This window comes from Cucurbita pepo, chromosome 7 (assembly GCF_057944985.1).
Source record: "Cucurbita pepo subsp. pepo isolate OVF chromosome 7, ASM5794498v1, whole genome shotgun sequence".
In the NCBI taxonomy this organism is placed as follows: Eukaryota; Viridiplantae; Streptophyta; class Magnoliopsida; order Cucurbitales; family Cucurbitaceae; genus Cucurbita; species Cucurbita pepo.
Window position 1 is genome coordinate 1,818,619 of NC_141804.1, and position 25,056 is coordinate 1,843,674.

A 25,056-nucleotide genomic window follows, 5' to 3' on the forward strand; every position below is an offset into this window, starting at 1 on the left:
ATTTGAAAACAATTATAAATTTTCTTAATTAAATACATCAAAATTTTTATCTTAAAAAATACTAATTTAAGAAATTAATTAAAGGATAACTGAATTCCAAAATCCCCGTATTTATAAATTTTCGTTATTAAATACATCAAAACCTTATCTTAAAAAATACCAATTTAAGAAATTAATTAAAGAATAAGTAAATTCCAAAATCATTACATTTTTTTTAATTAGGAAAGAATTTTAAATTAATTTTTTTGTGATTTAGCTATAATACTCGTAAGTAGATATATTTATTTAAATTATTTTTATATTAATATTTAACATTTATTCTAATATAAATTATTTTAAATTGCTAAATGTGAAATATAAACATGTAGAAGGATAGAGTATAAATTTTAAATTTGGATTTAAAGACTATAAATAATTAATTTTACCAAATAAGTAAAACAGTTAAAAAGAAAAAAGAAATTGACCATGGTAAAAAAGCAATCTCAAAACCAACTTACACCCTTCATCTTCTTTAAAAACTAAATTACAGAGAGATTCCTTACCTCTTCAAGAGCAAGCCCTGCAAGAGAAATAAACATCTAATCATATGAGGAAAGACTCAAACACCATTCGAAAAACGCGACTCCTCGAGAACGAACCAAGAACTACTAACAAAGAACATAATAAAACCAATTGATAACTTCATTTCCGTGTAGTACTAAAAACTCTAGAAAAATGGACATCTAAACATCTGGAAATAGGCACTAACAAAAGAGAACATAAGGAGTCTCATAAAAATCACTGCAAACACTACCAACAACAGTCTACCGTAATTGTTCTGTCTTGCAGGGAGAGAAAGGGGTATCTAAAATATTACATTTCGATCATTCGAGGTTCAGAATAAAATTCATAAAGAGACTTCCCATGCAAGACAGCCCCAGCAATTAGAATACAATAAACTCAAATGGCAGCAGCGTGTACCACCACCACCACATCAAGAGCACATAACCCTCTCGCATCCAAGCCTAGTGCAGTGGCTTCCATCCATTTCGAGTCCGATTTGGATTCGAACCACAATGACATGTGAACCACAATGACATGTGAACCACAAAGGCAACCCAGGTAGCTGATATTCTATGCTGAAGATCTCTACATCTATGATGGCACTGCAACCAACCAAAGTAAAATATTGGCACTACTACTCATGAGCAGAGGATAAATAATACACCTCCACCACATCCTTCAAAACTTGGATAGCAAAATTAAATGAGCAAAAATTTACCACAACAGCTAGTAAGAATTCAGTTTAAACAGATGGTAAAAAGGGAAATATAAATGATAATCAAGCTGAAGGGTAAACTACAAAAGAAAATGGATTCAGAAAGGAACATTATCACATAAAAAAAAGGAAATAAGAGAACATACTGTATGTGGATGTATCAATCTGCTCTGGAAGCTCCTTAATATCTACTTCGAACCTTTCTTGAACCTGCAATGCCGAAGACTAAGAAAATGCCATCTAATGGTCACAGTAAGTAATAATTAAAAGTAACATACATTGTTGAGAACATCAGAATCAGCTGCAGATGATACAAAAGTAATTGCAAGCCCTTTGGTGCCAAATCTACCAGCTCTGCCGACCTGTAAGATTTTTGAAGGAAGACTAAATATACACACTTTGGAAGCCCAATGTAGATGGTATAATGAGAAACAAAATACATAGGAATGATCCACGTTACCCTGTGCAGGTAAGTATCAGCAGAATCTGGCATGTCATAATTGATGACAATGTTTACACGTTCAATGTCAATTCCTCGACCAACCAAATCTGTTGCCACAAGAATCCGCTTATGTCCTTCCTTAAAACCCTTGTAACGAGTCAACCTGGCACATCATCTTTCCATATTAGTTAATATTGATCTCAAGAAAAATCAATCACCTTCAGAAGTAAATGGGCAACTTTGCAACTTCCTACCAAATAACGTTAATGCAGGAAAATAGTTCTACATCTAGAGAAAGGAAGAAACTGAAGTCACTATACCATAACTAACCAAAAAAAGAAGGTCGAAGTCTAGAATGCCCATAAGCAGCAACATTAATAAGGAAAATCAATACACTTGGGCACAATTGAGTATGGAAATTTTGAATGTGTAATACAATATCAGACCTACCTCTCTTCCTGAGACATGCCAGAATGGATACATATAGATGGAAAATTACACTCCACCAATAACTTATCCAGCTCAGCTGCCCTACTAACACTTTTAACAAAAATAACCACTTGATTGAAGTCCAATGCATCAAGGAGGTCGTTCAACTTCCGATTTTTCTCCATCTCGCTCAGTTTGATGTAGTGCTGACATTCCAAAAACAAACTTTAAGGAAAAAAAAAAAAAAAAAACTCAATATATCCACAGTAACACAATGTTAACAACTGTGTACCTGGACAAGACCATGCAATGTCAACTTTGCCTCGTCATCGACATATATTTCCATTGGCTGAAAGGAACAAACGTCACAGTAAATCATAATACTTCCTCAAGATGAAGGTAATGAAAGAGCATGTTCATCCCATGAACCAAGATTGTGGTCCAACTGATCTGCCTCCCCTTTGCAGATACTTCTATGGTCACCGAGAAATACCTCAGACGCAGACTATTACACTAGTACAAAAAAAATCTGATAGGATACCCCAGAGCACACAGTTGAAAGTTGGAACCAGAACCCACTAAGAGAATAACAAGTGACACGCAATGGGATAGGAAAAAGGAAGAAATGGGTGACTTTAACACCAAATACTACTTCAGAACCCTAAAACTGTATCACCAACATATTCCTCCAATATACTAGTAAATCCCCAAAAAGGCTGTAGGTGATGGAAGATAAAAGATAGAACACAAAAAAGAGATCCCTCTTGAACGACAACAAGAAAGTAGGAAACCCAACAGTAGAAACCACAATTTGCAAAACTCTAAGAGAAAGTGAAATTTAAAGGGAAAAAACTTCTAAATTGAAGGTTTACTAGCTGTGGGACATTACATCTTGCATAAACTTCTTGCAAACTGGGCGGATTTCTTTGCTCAGTGTCGCCGAAAACATCATAACTTGTTTGTCATGAGGAGTCATCTTGAAGATTTCCTGTACATCCCTCCGCATATCTGCAGTGTACATGAAGAGAGCATAATAAGAAGATATTCCAATGCCAAATAATACATATATTAAAACATAGCCCATGAGACAACTAAAAGGACCCAATGGAAAACAAATATGAAACTTGGAAGAACATAATATATGGTGGAGAATCTAATAATACTTCAAAGGACAAATGATTTTCAAAGAAAATATACCAAGTGACTCAAGCATCTTGTCACATTCATCCAAGATAAAATGCCGCACATTCTTGAGGGAAAGGTCCTTATCTCTTGTCAATGCCAATATCCTTCCGGGTGTTCCAACAACAATATGAGGGCATTCGTTCTTCAGAAGATCTTTGTGAATTTTAATATTCACTCCACCATAGAAGACTGCAACTTTCAGATCGGGAAGATAAGTGCTGAACCTTTCGAACTCATGACAGATCTAAAAAAGGTATAAAAAATGTTAGGAGCTAGGCATTCATATAATGCAAAGAAATAGTTCTATACGTGCTTCAAGAGCAGTCGTATTTAAAAAGATAAGCAGCATACTAACGCACCTGGTACGCAAGCTCCCTAGTGTGGCACAGAACTAGGGCAGAAACTTGACCAGCAACAGGGTCAATCTGCTGCAGTGTTGACAGAACAAAAACAGCAGTTTTACCCATACCAGATTTAGCTTGACAAATAACATCCATGCCGAGGATAGCTTGGGGAATACATTCGTGTTGCACTGATGAAGAACCAAAGAAAAGGATCGAACCAAATGAACTGTTGGTAAGTAAATTATAACGTCTCCGATCCTTTATGTGAAAGGTTTATCAAACCATATATATTGCTCCGAAATCAAAATTATGATATTAATTTATTACCTGCAAAACATAAAACAACAGATATAAACATCTAAGATGGGCTGGTAACAAAAAGCAATTAAGGGATGATAACTTTTTTTGTTGTGTCTGTGTGTGATGAGAACAAGTGGAAATAGCATAATCTAAAAAGACATTGGTTCCAAATTGATGTGCAAGTGTGATCTCATCCATAAATTATATTGTCCAAAAAAGGTGTCAACATATTTCTCACTATTTGAAACACAATAGCATACTTTAAGCAATGTTTGGATGAGAAATTATTGGAAGTTGTGTTTAGTTAGAATGACATTAAATAGCCCCTTAGGTTGAGAAGTACAAGTGTTCAGAAGGCAACAAAATTTTAAGGTAATGAACACAGAGAAATAAGTGAACTGCTGTATCGTAGGTCAAAAAGATCAAGTTCATAGAAAATTTAAGAGTAATTGTGTCAATTTTAATTACATGTTCACTTCCACTTTGGTTTAAGATTCAACAATTGAAAATTTAAAAAAAAAAAAAAAAATTAGAAATTTGCCTTCAGATGGATGCTCAAATCCCGAGTCCACAATAGCACGGAGAAGCTCCGGCTTCAATAGGAAGTCTCTGAATCCCGAACTGTGAATTCCAACATAACCCCTGAGAACGAAGACAGTGAAAGAAGGTAAGGATCTATAACAAAAACAACAACAAAAAGAGCGACATTCCATGGGGAAAAAACCAACACATCGATATAAAATCATAATCTGCACGAAAGACATAGTAGGAAGAATAAATCATCGTTTTTTAGTTCACTGCAAGCTCAAACAACTACATATTCCAACCGCTCTAACTCCAAACTAAACCAGACGAACAGAATTACTTCCAAATCTAAAATTTTCTCAAAACACGCATCGAAGACACCGTAGGGAACTATTCGACCCATCATTTCCAAATCCATATGCAAAAGCCTAAAAATAAAAAGATTAGAAATGGTGCGCAAGAACACTACTCACTTCTTTCCAGCTTCACCGTTGACTTTAGCTCCAACGGAATCGGGTGCCTTCTCTTCCTCTTCCTCATAGTCGAGGAGCTCTTCCTCATATTCGTTATCTCTTGTTTCTCCCATTTCTTCCTAAACATAAAACCAGAGAACGAATTCAATTTCATTCCAAGTTCACGAAAAACCAAATCCAACCCAACAATGAAACTAGGGTTTAAAACAGTAAGAACGAGAGATTAGTGCTTTCTAACACAAAGATTGAAATTACCTGTTAGCCTGCTAAGAACTCAACTTAAGAGTTAGGGTTGCGATTTCACAAAGTCTGCAAAGGAAAACTAAAAGTGTTAAGACCTGCCTCTCGAGGAATCGCAGAGCGCAGTGTGGAAGAGCGGAGAGAGTAATTAGGGTTTCAAAAGAACTCGAGAACGGTTATAAAGGCGGAATTCTACTTCATATTGCCCAAAATACCCTTGCCCCATGCCTTTATTTACTGTGTCTTATGCGATAACTTCACCGCTTTATCTGATATTTTGGGGGTAAAAGTGAAATATTGAGATAAATGTGATAGTTCCAAAATATTGTTATTAATTCGCGAATTGTTTGGTCTAAATTTACAAATTTTAAATTTCAAGGATTTTTTTTCCATTTTCATGAATTATTTGCTTTATATTGCTACAAACATTAAAAAAAAAAAATCTTTTAAAATTATCCTGATATAAAATGTTTTTTTTTTTATTAATTCAATTTTTTAAAAATATATAATTAATCTTTTGTCTGTTGATGTCGTGATATTTTCTTCTACTCATAGCTATTAGATGAACACGACTCTCTACAATTGTATGATATTGTCCACTATGAGCAAGAGCTCTCATTGCTTTGCCCTGTGCTTTCCCAAAATGTTTCATACTAATGGAGAGAGTATTCTTTGATTATAAATTCATGACCATCACCTAAATTAGCTGATGTGGGACTTTCATCATCCAACATTTGCTACTTAATTGTTCATCGTGCATTCACTCGAAAGATTTTTATATCAGTGGATCAACCAATAACCAATTATGAAAATTAAAAATTCGAGACCAGACCCATTTGAAGGAAATGACATTGTAGGGAATAAAAAACACCATTTGAAGGAAATTCTAACACATAATTGATTAAGATATTTAAATCTTATTTAAATATCTTAGAGAAATCAATGGAACTACATGTTAGGAATCACAAACATCCACAATTATATGATATTGTCTACTTTTATCATAAATTATTGCGACTCGGATTCCATTTGACACGAATACACAGTCATTGGGTCTTCAAAGATCAACCAAAGGTCAATGGATGATGTGATGGGGGCTGTTCAACCTCGTCAGTTGGGCATCTGGTGAGCTTCCAAGAGCTCAAATCCATGGCCTCCGAGTGGCTCCTAGCACCAGCATATTGGCACCAGAGACCAAAGACTGCGTCCAGTTCATGAACAAGCTCGCTCAACACCGTCAATGGCGAACTTCCCGGTCGTAGGTCCCCACGAATCGGTTTCGGCGCCGCCAAAATCTCAACTTTTACCCGACATAAAGGCTCGTGTTCTTAGCCAATTGGTCAAGAATCTACCTCCAATTCTAACCACTTTACGACATGTCGACTGAACGGGATTGATGTGTCGGTAGATCTCATGATTCATGATAAACTCTCGGAACAAATAGGGAAATTCAGCAATTGGGTGATTATATAAAAATAAATAGACCATTTTAAAAGGCGGAATATATTCTAAACTTTTAAAATATTTCGACTAAAGCCCGTCTGGATTTTATTCGAAGCCTCCTCACTTTCGACGTCATAAGGCAAAGCCGTTGGCTATCAGGGTTTCGGCGGCGCCTTCGCTTTATTGCTCACTGCCCTTCCTTGGTGCGCGCCTAGGCCTCTCTCCACCGCGATTTAGTGCTTTTCTTTGGCTGGAGACGCGTAAAAAGCTCGAATGAGGTGAGTTTCTTGTGTATTTGCTTGTCTTTTCCATTCTCAATGATCATTTAGAGAAACCCCTTTTGGTCAGTGATCGCTCGGAGTAGGGTTTATTGGTCACTTTTTGGTTCTTCCCTTAGCTTGTAGGGTAAACAATTAGAAACATTAGCTTTTTCGTGTATAGTTTTAAGGGTATTTTACTTTGGTTTTGGAATCTTTAATAGTTGTATTTTTCTTCTTCATCAAGCAAAGTTGAGAGCTCGTTGGTTGGGGGTTTTTAGCCTCAAATCCTTTGATCAAGGTATGGGAAGTTGTTTACGCAGAGAAAGTATGTATTCTAGGTGTTGCCTACTCAGCCGGTTAGAGGGTTGTTCTAGCAAACCCTGTTGCTCGTTTTTACAGTTTTCTGGAAAATATCTGCGGGCTCTTATAGTTTTGGTGGTGGATAATCTCAAGCTTCTTTTTCATGTAAGGATCTTAATTTATGGCTTGGATTAGATATGAATCAGTTTATGTTCAAAGTCTTTGTATTCTGATTTCCTTCTCCCCAGATATGTATAAGTTGCTTGGGGATGTAGCTTCTTCTTCTTCTTTAATTACACTTTTTGGAGGATTGGGTGAGCAGCTTGAGAACCAGGGAGATTAGTAATGGCTAACAAAAATAAGGAGAATGAGTACAATTCCATTGATATTACGACCGAGATGTAGCTAGGATAACGTAGCTGATTGCTTAAATTTGTGAGATGTCACGTTGGTTGGAGAGGGGAACGAAGCATTCTTTATAAGGGTGTGGAAATCTCTCCCTAGTAGATGTGTTTTAAGACCGTGAGGTTGGTGGTGATATGTAATGGGCCAAAGTGGACAATATTTGCTAGCGGTGGGCTTGGGCTGTTGCAAATGATATTAGAGTCGGATACTGAGTGGTGTGTTAGCGAGGACGCTGGGTCCTCAAGGGGGTGGATTGTGAGATCCTACATCGGTTGGAGAGGGGAACAAAGCATTCCTTATAAGGGTGTTGAAATCTCTCTCTAGTAGACGCGTTTTAAAACCATGAGGTTGAAGTCAAAGTGGTCAATATCTGCTAGCGGTGGGATTGAGCTGTACAAATGGTGTTAGAGTCAAGCACTGGGTGGTGTGCCAGCAAGGACGCTGGGCCCCCAAGAGGGTGGATTGTGAGGGCCCCACATCGGTTGGAGAGGGGAACAAAGCATTCCTTATAAGGATGTGAAAATCTCTTCCTAGTAGATGCATTTTAAAACCGTGAGGTTGACGGTGATATGTACAGGACAAGGCGGACAATATCTACTAGCGGTGGGATTGGGCTGTTACGAATGGTATTAGAGTCAAGCACTGGGCGGTGTGCTAGCGAGGACGCTGGGCCCCTAAGGGGGTGGATTGTGAGATCCCACATCGGTTGAAGAGGGGAACGAAGCATTCCTTATAAGAGTGTGAAAACTTCTCCCTAGTAGACGTGTTTTAAAACTGTGAAGCTGACGGTGATACGTAACGGGCCAAAGTGGACAATATCTGTTAGCGGTGGGCTTGGGTTTGGGCTGTTACCAATGGTATCAGAGCAGACACTGGAAGGTGTGTTAACAAGGACGATGGGCCCTAAGGGGGTGGATTGTGAGATCCCACCTTAGTTGGAGAGGGAAACAAAACATTCTTTATAGGGTGTGAAAACCTCTTCCTAGCAGATGCGTTTTAAAACCGTGAGGCTGACAGCGATACGTAACCGGACAAAGCAAACAATATCTACTAGCGGTGGGCTTGGTCTTGGGCCGTTACAAAATTGTTTGATAATGATATTGTTTTCTATAAACTAAAGTATTTACTTTGAGGCTGCATTTTCAGTGGTTTTAGAATTCCTTTCAAGGAATTGATTGAACTATCCAGTTAACTAGAAGCATAGCTATAGAAACTCTTGTATAGAATGCAACTGATCACTTTATGAACTTAACATGGCTTGTACAGAGAAGAAGCTGTCGTGGACGCTGCACTGGACCTGCATTAGGTGATGCGATGGACGGGCCGTCTACTGGTCTGAGAGTCGAAGACCAAGAAGCTAAGAAACAATGCTTACCCGAAAATTTCGCGAGCTCTAGCACGTGTGAAATGGACAACAGTACAGTTTGGTCTCAAAGAAGCATGGCATCAGCTCAGTCGCATGATTCCCATAACAATGTTGGGAGCAGTACAGAGTTTGTAAATTCTGGTAAGTGTGCTTGTCTTGGATCTGGACTGTCTATTCCTTGAACTTTGGCTGTAATCTGTTTGTGGGTAAGGCTCTATTTTTGCTTGTTGTCTGGGTTTTCGTTGAGGATGGTTGGGAGGGAGTCCCATATTGGCTAGTTAAGGAGTTGATCGTGGGTTTATAAGTAAGGAATACATCTCCATTGGTACGAGGACTTTTGGGGAAACCATGAGAGCTTATGTTCAAAGTGGACAATATCATACCATTGTGGAGATTCGTGATTCCTAACATGGTATTAGAGTCATGCCCTTAACTTAGTCATGTCAATAGAATCCTCAAATGTCAAACAGAGAAGTCGTGAGCCTTGAAGATGTAATCCAAAGTGACTCAAGTGTCGAACAGGAGGTGTACTTTGTTCGAGCGCTCCAGAGAAGTCGAGCCTTGATTGAAGGGGGAGGTTGTTTGAGGGCTCCATAGGCCTCAGAGGAGGCTCTATGGTGTGAGGCCCTATGGTGTACTTTGTTCGAGAGGAGAATTGTTGGGAGAGGTGTCCCACATCGACTAATTAAGGGGTATATCATGAGTTTATAAGTAAGAAATACGTCTCCATTGGTATGAGGCCTTTCGGGAAACCAAAGGGAAAGCCACGAGAGCTTATGCTCAAAGTGGACAATATCATACCATTGTAGAGATTCGTGATTCCTAACATGGGGTTAGAGTCATGCCCTTAACTTAGTCATGTCAATAGAATCCTCAAATGTCAAACAGAGAAGTCGTGAGCCTTGAAGATGTAATCAAAAGTGACTCAAGTGTCGAACAGGGGGTGTACTTTGTTCGAGGACTCCAGAAAAGGGGTTGAGCCCACGGCCACTATGATTCCGAATGTTGTGCCTCAACTGCTCTGTTGTTTCGGGTTCGGGTAGATATGAAGGCTTGAATGCTTTTGGGGCTTATTTTTATCTGATACAATCTTGGTTACTAAAAGTAAAACAAAATTCATCATCTGTTCCAATCCTAGTTTTCTGAGCTTAAGCTAACCCGAATAAGCATTAATGATTTCAGGACTACTTCTTTGGAATGAAACCCGGAAGCAATGGGTCGGAAATAAAACGTCCGAGAGCCAAAAGCAAGTTCGAGAACCCAAAATAAGGTAAATGATAAACGTTTAACATAACACGATGCACGAACACAGAACTTGCTGTCAACAAAAATTAAGTATGTGCTGACTTCTTAATCTTCTGCAGTTGGAACGCTACTTACGACAGCTTACTTACGACGAACAAGCCGTTCCCGGAGGCCATACCTCTAGCTGTAAGTTATCAGCCGCCTTCACTTGTTACCTACTGTAGTTCGTTGTCGAACCCGAATATGACTGTTCTTTTGTATATGAAATGCCAGGAGATGATAGAGTTTCTTGTTGATGTCTGGGAGCAAGAGGGCCTGTATGACTGAGCCTGCTATTCAAGGGAGTCTCCTATTGCTTAAACTCATGCAGCTCGATTTTTTTCGCTGCCGACCCATATCGTCGATCATGAACGATCGCTCACTGCTTATACTATACGAATGTTAGTGTTTATGTTGAATTTGAGCTACTCGTTATGGATTCTTTTCAAGAATGGGATAGTCTTTTATGTCGAACTTCTGCCTGCTACAACTTTAAAGGAACAAAAACTTTATAGTTTAGACGTCTTGGCTGAACCGTTAGAGGTTCAAATTTTGACTCGTGATGCCAAAAATACACGAACATAACATCAAAACTGAAACATCGGACCATCCGAATACATTAAAAAACCAGGCAAAAATGTTGGTCAGAAAAATTAGAGAATCAAAGGTGAGATATTGATAAAAGTAGAGAGGTCCAGATGGCAAAAGCGGATTGGATGGAAGAGTTTCCTTATTCAACGGTGAAATATGAGATAAGGAGCATTGAATGAGTGGGAGATGTGGGTGTGAAGAGACAGTGGAATGAAATGATTGGGGTTTGACAGCAAATGTGTGTTGGGGTTTTGGTGTGACAAAGAAAGTAGGTGTGGGCTCATGACATTGATGGGGGCATCCCTCATTTACCACCTTAAACCCTGACTCGACTCGACTCAACCCGACCCAACTCACCACTTCACCATACTTTATTCAATTCAACGCTCTTAATCATTTTATTATAACAAGTACATCACAAACCGCAACACTAATCCTATCGATGAAGTACGTAATACCTCCTTAATTCACGTTGACATCATAGAGCGTGTTGACATGATGTCATAATAGCACTTTTTTCGACAATGAGATAGCGATTGTGTGACACTTGTTCCAATCTATTGAGTAAGTCAACCATGTAAAAATTATAATTCGAGGATGATTCGGACGTATGAGTGAGTCTTGAGCCACGTTTTGAGAGAATGTTCTGGAAAACGTGGGCAAAGAACTCGTTTGTGAAAGTCAATTGCATTGAAAACATGTGGGTAATGGCGATTACAATACTTAATCGAAGGAGGTTCGGTGACTACTTAGTCTCCTATGTAGTAGTACATTTTAAGATGGTTCAAGTCTGACAAGAGTAGACATGATTTCATCGAACCGTCTATAAAATAAAATGAAATAAGAAAGTAGTAAACATAAGAGCAACTAAAAGGGGTTTGGCATATCATGGATATACAACCTTTGACAACACGTCTTGGACAAGTATGACTGTGACACACAACATCGTACTGATATGAATATTTATCTTGTAGGTTGGCTCAACCCATTGACTATCACTTTGACCGACGTTTAGTCAAACATGAAGATGTTTTGGTCTTTATTTATGTAAAACCACTTCTAATTCTCGTGTTATATTGAGAGGTTTGCCTTCTAGTTGGAGAAAAGAACCTCGAGCCAACTCGACCTAACCTAGTTGAAGCACCTCTAGCAAATGGAGCGACTGGGAAACAAATCTTATGCACAAACATCTTGGGATAGAGGCCGATCCCCTCTGGGGGGAGGCGGGTTCTCGTTCATCTCCTTCACCTTCAATATTGAACTGAAACACCATAAAAACATGTTGACTTAATCATTCGATGTTAATTGAGCTGGAAGCTTGGTGAAATTCACACGTATGAACTGTCGTAACGCCAAGAAATTTCCTGTCGGGTACGAGCGAGTCATTTTTCTACATTCTTTATATAAAATAAAAAAAGCATGCTTATTATATAGTTTAATTTGGTTAATTAAATTTCGTATAAAGTTAGCCATCAAGGATGCTTACGTGGCAGCAAGTTGCAAATTAATTAATTAATTAATTAGGGCTAATCAATATGTCTATTTATTCCTTTCAAAACGGTCAAATGAAAGAGATGGATATGCATGAACAATCCCTATTTCGGAGTGATTTAAATGCTCTAATTAATAAAATTTAATATTTTAGACTTTATTTTAAATTATAATTTGCACAACTAATCACGCTCAAGTTAGTGACTTTAGTTAACTCAAAATTATCCTTAAATTATTTTTACTTAGTTCTCGGTTTTAACCAATGAAGATTATAATTTAGTTTCTACCACAATTACTAGTCCAATAGAGCTCTATCACAAATATATGACTACACCTTCGAGACTCGTAACTTTTTTGTCTGACACTTGGGTCACAATGACTGTGAGATCTCACATCGGTTGGGGAGGATAACGAACCACAAGAGTGTGGAAATCTTCCTCTAGCAGACGCGTTTAAAAACTTGAGAGGAAGCTTTGAAAACTCAACGAGGACAATATCTGCTAGTGGTGACCTTGGACCGTTACAAATGGTATCAAAGCCAGACACGGGACTGTGTGTCAGCAAGGAGGCTGTTACGCGAAGGGGGGGGGGGGGTAGACACGAGGATGCTAGGGCCCAAAGGGGGTAGATTTGGTAGGGGCCCACATCGATTGGAGAAAGGAACAAGTGCCAGCGAGGGCGCTGGGCCTTGAAAGGGGGTGGATTGTGAGATCCCACATCAATCGGGGACGAGAACGAAACACCCTTTATAAAGGTAGCAGACGCGTTTTAAAAACCTTGAGGGAAAGTTAAAAAAAGAGAATATCTGGTAACGGTGGGTTGGGCCGTTACAATGACTTTCGAGGATAAGAGGACAACCTTGATACCACTAATAAAAGACAACTAACCTCCACAGCTTGATATCCTTAGCTTTAACGTTACATGTTTAATTTTGATTTGTTCTTTTGATTGTCACGTATGCTTCATCGGCTGTCAATCAAGACCTCACGATAACTATAATGTCTATTTATAAAATTATTAAATTTAGGAGACAAAATTATAATTTTTAAAATTATAAGGACTAAATTCTAATTTTATTTTTAATTATTTTGTAAATAAAAAAAGAATCTCATTCTTATAATATTATAATATAATGTTATTGAATAATAAAGTAATTGCAAGTGGACGGTGGTGTTGGATTGGGTGCTTTTGAGGGAAAGAGAGGAGAAAGTGGAATAATAATAATAATAATAATAATAATAATAATAATTTATTTTATTTTTTTTAATATTTTTTTTAAATGTGAAATCCCAAATACGATGAAGCCTTTAATTTCAGACCAATGAACACAGCAAGAGAATCCATTGGTCGGTCAGTCAATGGTTTAAGAGAGGATTGGGTACCTCGGTCAAATATTAACCGTTTGACCTAATATATTAAAACTTCGATAACATCTTGAATCAGGTTTAAAATTTTATCGAGCAGTCTAAATCTATTGTTAGTAGATATTGTTTGGTTTAACTTGTTACGTATCTCTATCAGTCTCACAGTTTTAAAATCCGTTACGTATCTTATAAAAAATGTTTCGTTTCCGTCTCTAGCTAATGTGTGATCTTACACTTTTATTATATTTTTATTATTTGAAAATTCTAATAATCTCGTGCATCGTAAATGTACTACAAAAATTACCCATTGGATCGTTTTAGTGATTAGTAAATATATATATATAATAAAGATTAATAGAAAATAAATAAATAAAAACAATTTAATATTGTTTTGAATTGAAGTGTTTTTAGAACGTTTTTAATGGAAAAAAAAAAACCTCTTGAATATTTAAAAAAAGTAATTTAAAAAAAAAGGTAAATATTATAAAATAATATAATTAGTCAAAATTTGGTATAAATAAAACGGTTCTTTTAAAGAGCACATTTTTGTTCTTTCCCATGTCACTAGTCGACGTGCGATTTTCATCAACACCTCCCCTCGAATAAAGTACGTAAAGTAATTAAAAAACAAAATGTAATGAAAGGTACGAAAATATTATAAAATAATATAATTAGTCAAATTTTGGTCTAAATAAAACGGCTCTTTTAAAGAGCACATTTTTGTTGTTTCCCATGTCACTAGTCAACGTGCAATTTTCATCAACACCTCCCCTCGAATAAAGTACGTCTCCCCTTAGTTGAGGCTCGACCCTATTTCTTTTGGAGTCCTTTGTTCGACATTTGAGGATTCTATTGACATGGGTAAGTTTAGGGCATGACTCTGATACAAAGTTAGATGAACACGACTCTCCACAATGGTATGATATTGTCCACTTTGAGCATAAGCTCTAATGACTTTACTTTGGGCTTCCTCAAAAGGCCTCGTACTAATATTCCTCACTTATAAACCCATGATCATTCCCTAAATTAGCCGATGTGGGACTTTCATCATCCAACACCTCCCCTCGAACAAAGTATACCTCATCTTAATCGAGGCTCGACTCCTTTTTCTTTTTAAACAAAGCTAAAGGTGAAAGATATTTTTAAAACATAATAAACATATTAAATATAAATTTAAAATTTTAGAAACTAAAAAATTCAATGTATTGAATGAAGTTATTAACGGTTAGATATAAACCTAAATTTAAGTGAGTAATAATGAGATACACAATGCAGGGTTAGGGTAATCTTGTGTCCAAACATGCTGTAATCCTATGAAGAATATGGAAGGAATAGGATAAGCGAGTATCCAAACAGGAAGAAAAAAGAAAACATAAAAACCAGCGTATGGTTTAATTGATTTGATTAGGTGGAAGAATATAAGCAAGGAGGGCCCACCATTTTGTGATCAGATACAATGCATGTGGGTTTTGTTAGCGTGTATCCGCATGTATTGAAACCCTTTTCTCAATTCTCAATAGTCAATAAGACTCGTTTTGATTCATTCGGTACCTTTCATTTTCCTCTTACCTTCTTCATCTTCTTCTTCTTCTTCATTTTTTCCCTATCTTGATAGGGTTTCCATGTCCTCTTGCCTTTCATCTGTCTCATGCATCAGCTCTTCCCACGTCAAAGCTTGGTGATCGCCGTCTTCACCTTTCTTCGCTCTCTTTTTTTTCCTCTCTTTGGAGGGTTTTTTGGTGGCGTGCTGCCGACAGTCGAGTTTTTCGGTTTCGTCAAGCCGTATCCATGGCTAAGATCTTTGGTTTTACTCGTAAGGTTTCTTTGACTCTGGATCGTTTATTTTTCTGTTTGATATCTTGATTTTGATTGGTTTTAGATGATAAGTTGTAGTTTCCCTCTTTTTTTTTAGTGTTTTGTGCGAACTACGATCTTTATCTGCTGTGATTTGTCAGATCGTTTATGTATGTCCTCTTGATATTGGTAGTTGATTGGATCTTAGGTTTGGAGGTGTTTGGTGATTTGGAGATTTAGGTCTTTAGGTTATGTATTTTGATGTTGCTCTGCGGTAACTTGTAGATTCTAGAGGTATACGGTTTTAGATCAACTGTTTCAAGACTTAACAGCGTCGAATCTCATGAACTTTGATGTTTGTGGAAAAGAGTCGTGGTTGTGAGCTCTATCCTAGAACGTTAGCTGTGTCTTTGATGATGATCTGATTCTAGATTTAGGAATGGTATCCTCTGTATGTTGCTGTAATTTCTAATATCAGTAAAAGACCAAGTGGTTTTATGAAGTAGAAGGATGATAATTTGTTCTGTGTTCTAGTAGGTTTTTATTGTTTTCTTTTTGGTGTTATTTATGTAATAATACTCAAACGATCATTGAGTATGAAATTTGTGGTGTGATTTGTTAAGGTTGTATAGTCTCTAAAGTTGCGAACGTGTTTGGATGTATCAGCTAATTTCTTTTTCCTCTTGTTCTTGCAGTCACAGAGAGTGAGGATTTTTTCTCTGGGGCACCGATCTATCAGAACCCCAAGGATACTAGTCTCTTTTTGTCCCTTGGTCGTCAGGTGGATGTTTATTATCCTCTTCGCAAGAGGTCTCGAGCTACTGAATCATTTGTGCCTAGTGGAGAAATACTCAAAAAGAAGAAGACATCTATTGAAATCCTTCCAGATGAGTGTCTCTTCGAGGTCTTCAGGCGCCTGCCTGATAGAGAAACGAGGAGCCTCTGTGCTTGCGTTTCTAAACGCTGGCTCATGCTTTTAAGCAACATTAGTGGAAATGAGTTTTACAGTGCTTCTGAAAATTTGAGGCCCGAGAATGTTGCGACTGTAAATGAGACAGATTACAAGGTTGAGAATGATGGACATCTATCACGAAACTTGGAAGGGGAGAAGGCAACAGATATAAGACTAGCTGCGATAGCAGTAGGAACTGCTAGTTGCGGTGGCTTGGGCAAGCTATCAATTCGTGGTGGCATTCATGGCTCAAAGGTTTCCAACATTGGCCTTAAGGCTGTTGCTCGTGGATGTCCTTCACTTAAAGCTATTTCTTTGTGGAATTTGTCTTCTGTAGGAGATGAAGGTCTGATTGAAATTGCCAAGGGATGTCAATTCCTAGAGAAGCTTGATTTATGTCAATGTCCTGGAATTTCAAACAAGGCTTTGCTGGAACTTGCAAAAAACTGCCCTAATCTGACTGATATAACAATCGAGTCTTGTGCAAACATTGGCAATGAAGGCCTTCAAGCTCTTGGGCAATATTGTTCCAATTTGAAGTCTATTTCGATTAGAGACTGCCCACTTATCGGGGATCAAGGACTAGCAAGCTTGTTCTTATCTACCGCTGATACCTTAAACAAGGTGAAGCTTCAGGGTCTAAATGTCACCGATATGTCGCTTGCTGTCATCGGACATTATGGAAGGGCAGTTACAGACCTTATGCTCACTGGCCTCACAAATGTTACTGAGAAGGGATTTTGGGTCATGGGCAATGGTCATGGTTTGCAAAAGTTGAAATCATTTACACTTGCATCTTGCCATGGTGTGACTGACGTAGGGCTACAATCCATTGCAAAGGGATGCCCAAACTTGAAAAAATTCTGCTTGCGCAAGTGTTCGTTTTTATCGGACAAGGGCATGGTCTCTTTCACTCAGGCTGCCTTATCCATCGAGAACTTACAATTAGAAGAGTGCCACAGGATAACCCAATTGGGTTTATTTGGTACCATCTTAAACTGTGGTGCAAAGCTGAAGGCACTTTCTCTAGTAAACTGCTTAGGGATCAAGGATTTGAGCCTGAACTTGCCTTCTACGACCCCGTGCAAGTCGCTGCAGTCATTATCCATCTGCAACTGCCCTGGGTTTGGTAATGTAAGCTTAACTCTTTTGAGCAAGCTGTGCCCCCAGCTTCAGCACGTGAATTTATCTGGGCTCAGTGGTATTTCAGATTCTGGTCTATTGCCATTGCTTAAGAACTGTGAGGCAGGATTGGTGAATGTCAATTTGAGTGGCTGTGTGAATCTGACTGACAAAGTTATTTCATCCTTGACCAAGCTTCATGGTTGGACTCTTGAAGTGCTCAATGTTGATGGTTGTTCAAAGGTCACCGATTCGAGCTTGGTGGCAATTGCAGAGAACTGTCCACTGCTCAATGATCTCGACGTTTCCAAATGTCGCATCACTGATTTTGGGGTTGCAGCCCTTGCTCAAGCTAACCAGTTCAACCTGCAGATCCTTTCTGTGTTTGGGTGTTCTGCCTTAACTGACAAGAGCTTGTTTGCTCTTATGAAATTGGGTGACTCCCTTTTAGGCTTGAATCTTCGGAACTGCAACTCAATCAGCACCAGGAGTATCGAGCTGCTTTTAGCTCAGCTCCATCGTTGTGACATCCTTTACTGAGCAGGAGCATGACAACTATATTCCAGATTTAGCAAAAAAGTCGTAACAAATGGAGAAATCGTCCATCCAAGAAGGTAGCTTAAAAATCGTAAAGGATTTATCAGTAGACTGTAGTTTTTGGGTCCATGGGTATGGGTCTTCGTCATCTAATCTCCTTGGTTCCATTTTCCAGGGAATATGGTCATTCTCTCTATTTTTTACAGATCTTCCATGTATGGGGTCTGTTTTTTTGTGTTTTGGCTCTCACATGAGATGTCTCCACTTTGATTGATGACCATCCTTCCCTGAGCTTTCCACTTTCTGGATCCAAGGTTATTAGCTTCTGTGTAATACGGGTAGTTCGTATCCTGGTTTTTTGTCCAGCTCGTGTCGTGCATACGACACGGTTAGGATTATCTCAGGTGTGCTAATTCCCCAGCCATGTTTCGGTTCCTCCTCGTGTCTGTTTATGTAATGTTTGGGTTTGTGTTTTCCACAAAGGGGTAGGTTTATGATCTCGACTAGTCGAATCATCTTCCTGGTTGCTTCTAGCAGTTCCAATATTTGGTGCCTTTCCCTCTCACAGGGTCTCGGTAGTGGCAGCGGGTTATACAAGTCTGCCACCACAATCTTCTTGTCCCCGCAAGGGATTGTTTTTTAGTTCATACCGAGGCCTTGGTTTTTCAGGTACCAAGTGTTTTTCAAGCCCTTTTGCAACCAAGTATGTAATGACTGGTAGATTGGCCGTTATCCTTTGTGATGCAACCTGTAAGTTTCATATCCAGTATTATTAATAAATAAGAACTTTCTTTGAGTATTATCTGCAAGTGATCCGTGCAATGGAATGATATATTTGGCATTGGTTTTCATTTCTGTAAATTGTTAGCTCCAAAATTCAAGATCAAAATGAGTATGAACACATGGCGCAGTCCAGGATTGTAAAAAGTTTTTACCTGTGGTATCTCAAAGGCTGGAACTATCATGAACGTTCCATGATCTCCAAACTCCAAATTACGATGACAATGACAAGGCGGAGATTGTCATAAGTTTAGATTTGATTTGGTTATTTGAATTAAATTTAGTCATACCATATTCAAAATTTAGAAAAGTTTTGGAAGTCACATTGTATTTGTTGGGTGAGCACTTGACACAATTCGCGCTTTCGAAGGCGCGGACTAGCGATTGTGCGGCACTCACTTTTCAGCGACAAGTGAGCTTAAGCCAATTTGTTCTTGCGTCGCCTACGGCCAAGCGACGTATGATCGAGCCTCTAGCCTCGATTTTAAAAGAAGGTTTTAGAAAACGAGGAGAGAAAGATTTTAGAAAGAGACCTCGATTTTTTAAAAGAAGGTTTTAGAAAACGAGGAGAGAGAGATTTTAGAAAGAGAGATTTTGGGAAGAGACGTTATATAAGCAAGCAAGAGAAAGATACAACGGCTTAGCATATATAACCTTGGGTAGGGAGAAGGGTGAGTGACTGTGTAGTGTGATAGGGAGGCATTCACTTGTAACACTTTGTTTGATTAGTGATTGGTTGCTACCCGTGGATGTAGGAGAACTTTTCTCTCCGAACCACGTAAATATCTTGGTATCTCTATGTGTAATTCCGTTCATTGGTGTTGTGAGTACATTTGTTGAATTTCTCTCCTAACTACGTAAACATCTTGGTGTCTCTTTGTGTAATTCCGTTCATTACTGTTGTGAGCGCACAACTGCTTTGTAAGCACCATTACATTAATACACATGAAAATATTAAATCTTCAATCATTTGAAACTTCAATGAATTGCGGGAGATTATAATATTGTCTTCATGATAAGATATAAAATGCTTCAAGGCCAAAATTTGGGCCAACAAAAGATAAAGCTTCAGAGGGTACTTGGATGTTGACGAGTGCATAAGGCACTTCAAGCTTTATCTTCATCGCAACTCTTGCTTTGTCTCGCAGTTAAATCCCACCAGCAATGGATCAAGCAGATAACAAGTGTCTAAGTCATCGTCGAAGCCAATGCCATATCCAATTATATAAAGCAGTTAGACCTTGATTTCCAGTGTGTATAATTGTTGTATAGGTGTTTGCTAGCTTTTCCACTTCGCACCAGAATTCACTAGCTTGATATAAGCATTCTGGAAATCTTCGAAGAACACATTCTGATTGTTGGCATACTCTTTGATCCATCTATGAGTTCAAAGTAAATTACTTCAGTTAATCAGCTAATTTTCTGTCTATCTCTTAAATCTTTAGGACTTTTCTACTTTAGTTCAACAAATTGAACCCATTAATGTAATTCTTACTCAATTACAGTGGTGCAGAGAAATTATGGTGAAACTAGTAAAGATTTGAATGAAAGAGAAGAACCTCAAGCATTCATCATCATCAGCAAGAGCACGATCAGAAGGCAGCCCTATCATACTGGACATACCACCTAAAATTAAAAAAGTAAAATTAGATCTGAGTGGAAATATGTATTAACCAATTCAAGGAAATGGCAGGCATTATTGATCGATGGTAAAACTAACAACTAATACTTAATTCATCTCCGTAACCTATTTATTCTGGAACTGCTCTTGATCCTGAACTTGATTGAACTTATTTACCCCGTAAAGGGAGAGACCATTCATTAGCAGCTTTTCAAGACGAAAGAAGAATGAGACAGAACAGGAAAGAAAGAGGTAAACTCCTGAACCGGAGTTTCGGAACCCATTTTGAAGTAAAAGAAGAAAAAGTCGCCGACGGCTAATAAGAACCTAACAGAACTTTTCAAAATGTGGGTTCTAAAACCACTGGTCTTATCTAGCAGTTCAGCATTAAATTTGATTTAAAGGCATACTAAATAATGAGGATTTGAGAAGGAATGAAGGCAGTGAGTCATGTAGCCAATGGTTTGCAATTGAGGCTTGATTCAATTCAAACATCAGAAGTATGAACACATTGTTATGAGATTGATTACCCTTAGATGACCATGGCTTCTCCAAAAGGATTTTGAAATATGCATTATCAAAAACAACAGGGCTTCCAAAACCTTTGCCACCAATAGTATGGGCTCCCGATAGAGCAACTAGTTCTCGTGTTCTGCAACGAAAAACAGCATCCATAAATTTCCTTCTTTAATCTTGCAGAAGTCACTGTAGAGGTAAATTCAATCTATTATGAATTATCTGGAATTTGCACTTTTAGGCCTGAGGTGAAGGATGTGACTGATAATGGGCAGATTTCTAGAGTGCCACCGTCATTTTCAACTGTGAGATCCCACATCAGTTGGGGAAGAGAGGAGAAGACGAAGCATTTTTTATAAGAGTGAAAACCTCTCCCTCTCTAGCAGAGACATTTTAAAAACCTTGAGGGGAAGCCCGAAAGAGAAAGCCCAGAGAGGACAATATCTGCTAGCGGTGGGCTTGGGCTTGGGTTTGGGCGTGGGAGGCAGTTGGTTTTCATAAATAACAAGATTGGACAACATATTTAAAAGGAATGTATCATACAATCAAATGCAGAGGCAGTATTTCCCATGACTAAATGTCCATTTTAATAATGGACTTGACTCATTCGCTGCCTTGTGTAGCCGAAAAGGAATCCAGATAATAACTTTGAAACTATTATCAAGTCGCCACGGTAGGAAATAATTATATGAAAGAGAGCAACACAATTACTTAGAATGTATTAGCCAAGAAGAAAAGATGCAAATGAAAATAAATACCAAATAGAAAAACAGTTAGTTAGCAGATGCACTCACGCAAATCCTTTTTTGCTGAAGATTTGCTTCAGTCCAACAGCATCCAAGGATTCTTCAGGAAGTTTACCTTCAGGATCTGGCTTCCTAATTGGATACAGAAAACACAGCTAAAATTGTCATGAACAAACCTCCTACCCAATTTCTACTTGTATGATGAAAAAAAAGACAATAATGATAGTAGGAGCACGGGAAATTAGTTAGCTAGAATGGTCTACCGCACATGGGGATAAAACTAGGTTAGAAAGCAGGTTAGCATAAGGTAGAATTGGCAGGAAACAGGGTTAAAAGAGAAAGTGTGGACATAGTGAGGGAACCTTTTAGAATTAGACACCGAAACAATCAGTTGAATATTAAAGAGAGAGGTTCTCATTCGTCGAAACTCTCCCATGTGCATACAGGTCAATGAAAAAGCTAAAATGGTGAGAATAAACCGATTACAATCCAGAGAACCAAACGAACCATTCTTGGGCATAAATAATGTTGGATATAGTTTATTCAATTGTTATACATACTAAACGACTATTTATAGTAAAAAGCTGTGTAAGACATATACGGTAGATATTTATATATAGTAAACTGAAACTATATATATATATATATATATATATATATTTAGACGATGTACTTTTCTCATTCTCTATATTCTATCGGTACATATCTGAAGTCATCACTGCAAAACCTTTAGCTAATATTCTTTCTTACATTTCTCTCTCCTGTTCTTTGTGATTTATCTAGAGAGTGTGTGAGTTGTTGTGCGATCCTAACAAATAAAGCTCGTGGAAAAATAAAAGCAAAGAGACAAAAGTAAACAAATTGTATCTCAAGGAAAATATTGATTAACGGCTTGGGTTAAAGTCTATGGCTCCTCATATAACAAGGAAAACAGCCAGCTTCGTCTTACCCCAAGTCTAATCTACCCAACTCAACAGCAATAATTGGACCTCCACATATTGAAACTGCTTCAGCGCCAGCCACTGCTATTAAGTCTGCCCAAGATACTATTCAAAACCCAATTTGCTAACAAGTTAGCCTCGTTACTGGTCAGTACCTTTTATCTCCCTTCAAATAGTAATGGAAAGATAGAGAGCAGATATACCTGGTCTTATTAAATCCAGTTTACTCTTCACTTCTTCAAGAATCTAGAGAACAACACGACCTCAGATAAGCTCGCTAGGAAAGAGACTCATAAAACACCAGGGCCCAACAAAAAGAAAAAATCACCTTAACTGACTTCTTGAGACCTTTGTTTTCAGGTCTATTAAGTTCGTGAATGATAGACCCATTCATACCACCTACATAAGAATGATATGGCTTGCTAAAATGATGATCATATTGAAAACTTTAAAACAACAAACATATCAACAGAAGGGGACATCATAGCCTGTGTAACCTCATAAAATTCAAGTTTGATTCAAACAAAAGATCACAGTTCACCACATATCCAATGTTGTCTCAGAATTAAAAATCTGTCTATGAGTTCGGATAATGAAAGGAGCCAATGAAATTAACCTGAATTATCGTTCATTTCAAAGGTTCCAGCATCGTGAAACACCAGACGAAGCAGACCAGGAGCCCGGACTTTGGTTACTACCTTTCTTACTTCTTCTCTTATCCGTTCATCTTCACTTCTATCCAATCTTCTGCCCAGAAAGAAAATAAACAGAATTGGGTTCATAATCCATCTTCTAAGACCTAAAGATAAATGGAATATATAGTGTTGATTGATGAAGGTAGATGATTCAGATCCTTCATGAATTCTCGTTAATATTAGAGTCAATAATAATACAGAAAGCTATATACTCAATACTTCAAATTAATCGTAAGCAATAGCTCCATCCTCCATCTTACTCTGCCGCCTCAGCTCTAAAGCCTTCCACGGATTCATGCAAAATAAGAAGAAATGGCAGCGCGGCAGAAAAGACAAATTCCCTCTTCTTCAGAAAGCAGAAATCGGTCTGAACTGTCATTCAAACAGCATATTTAGGGTTCAAATTAAAGATATAAAGATAACAACAACTAGTTCTGCGAGTAGTAAGATTCAGTTGCCATTGCACGATGCACAATACAGGTCTCGATTTCAGCCAAAAACCAATTCGTTCAGACGATTGAAAATACACACAGGATCGATAACATAAGTCAAATTCAAGTTCCGAAGATTGAACTGAAAACACTGCATCTCAAAGGCTTCTCAAATAAGAAGAAGAAAGTAGATATGTGGTGTTATACCAGAAGCATCGGCATGAGCGGGGGGAGAACAATTGATGGCAGTTTTAGAGCGAAATGGTACCGTCGAAGGTGACGATAGCGCGGGAACTTTTGGCTTGAGATAGTGTCTGAGAGATGACGAGGAGACGGCGGCGGCGGCGTCGTTGCACGGCGGCAGGTAGGAGAAGGTGGAAGTCATCTCACGAGTGGGTGAAATGGACCGGTTACCGTAGATTTAAGTTCGACCCATTTCTATAGTTCCACTGGTCCACTAGTAGCCGATACCGAATCGTCCAAAATTGGCGGTAGATAATAGATTATGGCTCCAAAAAAAAACCAATTAGAATAATGACCTAAAATTACTAATCATATCATAGGTGAAATTAGACTACGAGTCACGTCACCAAACTACGAGACCTAATGCTTCTCGATCTTGTGAAATTTCAGTTTAACCCCGGTCCGGTTCTGATACTATGTTAGGAATCATGAATCTATACAAGGAAATTGATCTGATACCATGTTCAGAATCATGAGCCTCCATAACGGTACGTGTGATGTCCTAGTTGGGGAGGAGAACAAAACACCATTTATAAGGGTGTGGAAACCTCCTCCTGGTAGACGCGTTTTAAAGCCTTAAGGGGAAGCCCAAAGAGGACAATATGTGCTAGCGGTGGATCTGGGCCGTTACAAATAGTATCAGAGCCAGACACCGAACGATGTGTCAGCTTTCTCGCTGTTCCCCAAAGGGGATAGATACGAGGCGGTGTGCCAGTAAGGACGTTGGGCCTCGAAGGTGGATTGTGATGTCCCATATTGGTTGGGGAGGAGAACAAAACACCATTTATAAGGGTGTGGAAACCTCCCCTGGTAGACGCATTTTAAAGCCTTGAAGGGGAAGTTCGAAAGGGAAAGCCCGAGGACAAGTGTCATTACAGTATGATACTTGCTCTCATGATTTTGCTTTTGGTTTACTCAAGAGGTATTTTCTTACTTGTTTACTGATGATCAACTCCTCTCCCAACAATCCTCGGTTTA

The 25,056-nt window shown here is 38.3% G+C and overlaps 4 protein-coding genes across 10 annotated transcripts; 2 read left to right on the forward strand and 2 right to left on the reverse strand.

Annotated features, from left to right (window-relative positions):
* Positions 1-744: 744 nt before the first annotated feature.
* Positions 745-5,368, reverse strand: LOC111798845 (DEAD-box ATP-dependent RNA helicase 15). Of its 2 annotated transcripts, none has more exons than XM_087125613.1 (12): positions 5,212-5,368; positions 4,957-5,075; positions 4,500-4,600; positions 3,674-3,846; positions 3,327-3,558; positions 3,019-3,137; positions 2,422-2,478; positions 2,151-2,335; positions 1,719-1,863; positions 1,537-1,620; positions 1,405-1,468; positions 745-1,145 (listed from the first exon to the last, which is right to left on the reverse strand). In XM_087125613.1, the coding sequence occupies exons 2-12, from the start codon at positions 5,067-5,069 to the stop codon at positions 1,135-1,137; spliced, it is 1,284 nt and encodes a 427-aa protein (XP_086981739.1). In that variant the 5' UTR covers positions 5,070-5,075; positions 5,212-5,368; the 3' UTR covers positions 745-1,134. The 2 variants fall into 2 exon arrangements, with proteins under 2 accessions (XP_086981739.1, XP_086981740.1); XM_087125614.1 differs by having other exon boundaries at positions 4,957-5,071; positions 5,212-5,366.
* Positions 5,369-7,148: 1,780 nt separating this feature from the next.
* Positions 7,149-10,775, forward strand: LOC111798846 (uncharacterized). The gene is made up of 5 exons (XM_023682195.2): positions 7,149-7,364; positions 8,871-9,111; positions 10,153-10,240; positions 10,335-10,401; positions 10,489-10,775. Exons 1-5 carry the CDS (start codon positions 7,200-7,202, stop codon positions 10,540-10,542), a joined length of 615 nt encoding a protein of 204 aa, XP_023537963.2. The 5' UTR covers positions 7,149-7,199; the 3' UTR covers positions 10,543-10,775.
* A 4,468-nt stretch (positions 10,776-15,243) lies between these two features.
* LOC111798844 (EIN3-binding F-box protein 1) lies at positions 15,244-18,907 on the forward strand. Its single transcript, XM_023682189.2, has 2 exons — positions 15,244-15,513; positions 16,190-18,907. The coding sequence occupies exons 1-2, from the start codon at positions 15,489-15,491 to the stop codon at positions 18,106-18,108; spliced, it is 1,944 nt and encodes a 647-aa protein (XP_023537957.2). The 5' UTR covers positions 15,244-15,488; the 3' UTR covers positions 18,109-18,907.
* Positions 18,908-19,837: 930 nt separating this feature from the next.
* On the reverse strand, positions 19,838-24,299 carry APX6 (ascorbate peroxidase 6). 6 transcript variants are annotated; one of them, XM_087125290.1, is made up of 10 exons: positions 24,104-24,299; positions 23,665-23,771; positions 23,326-23,453; positions 23,038-23,108; positions 22,913-22,955; positions 22,718-22,814; positions 21,817-21,900; positions 21,037-21,158; positions 20,445-20,511; positions 19,838-20,264 (listed from the first exon to the last, which is right to left on the reverse strand). In XM_087125290.1, the coding sequence occupies exons 1-10, from the start codon at positions 24,218-24,220 to the stop codon at positions 20,165-20,167; spliced, it is 936 nt and encodes a 311-aa protein (XP_086981416.1). In that variant the 5' UTR covers positions 24,221-24,299; the 3' UTR covers positions 19,838-20,164. The 6 variants fall into 6 exon arrangements, with proteins under 6 accessions (XP_086981416.1, XP_023538617.2, XP_023538616.2 ...); XM_023682849.2 differs by having other exon boundaries at positions 23,326-23,456; positions 24,104-24,297; XM_023682848.2 differs by having other exon boundaries at positions 23,665-23,776; positions 24,043-24,295.
* Positions 24,300-25,056: the final 757 nt, after the last annotated feature.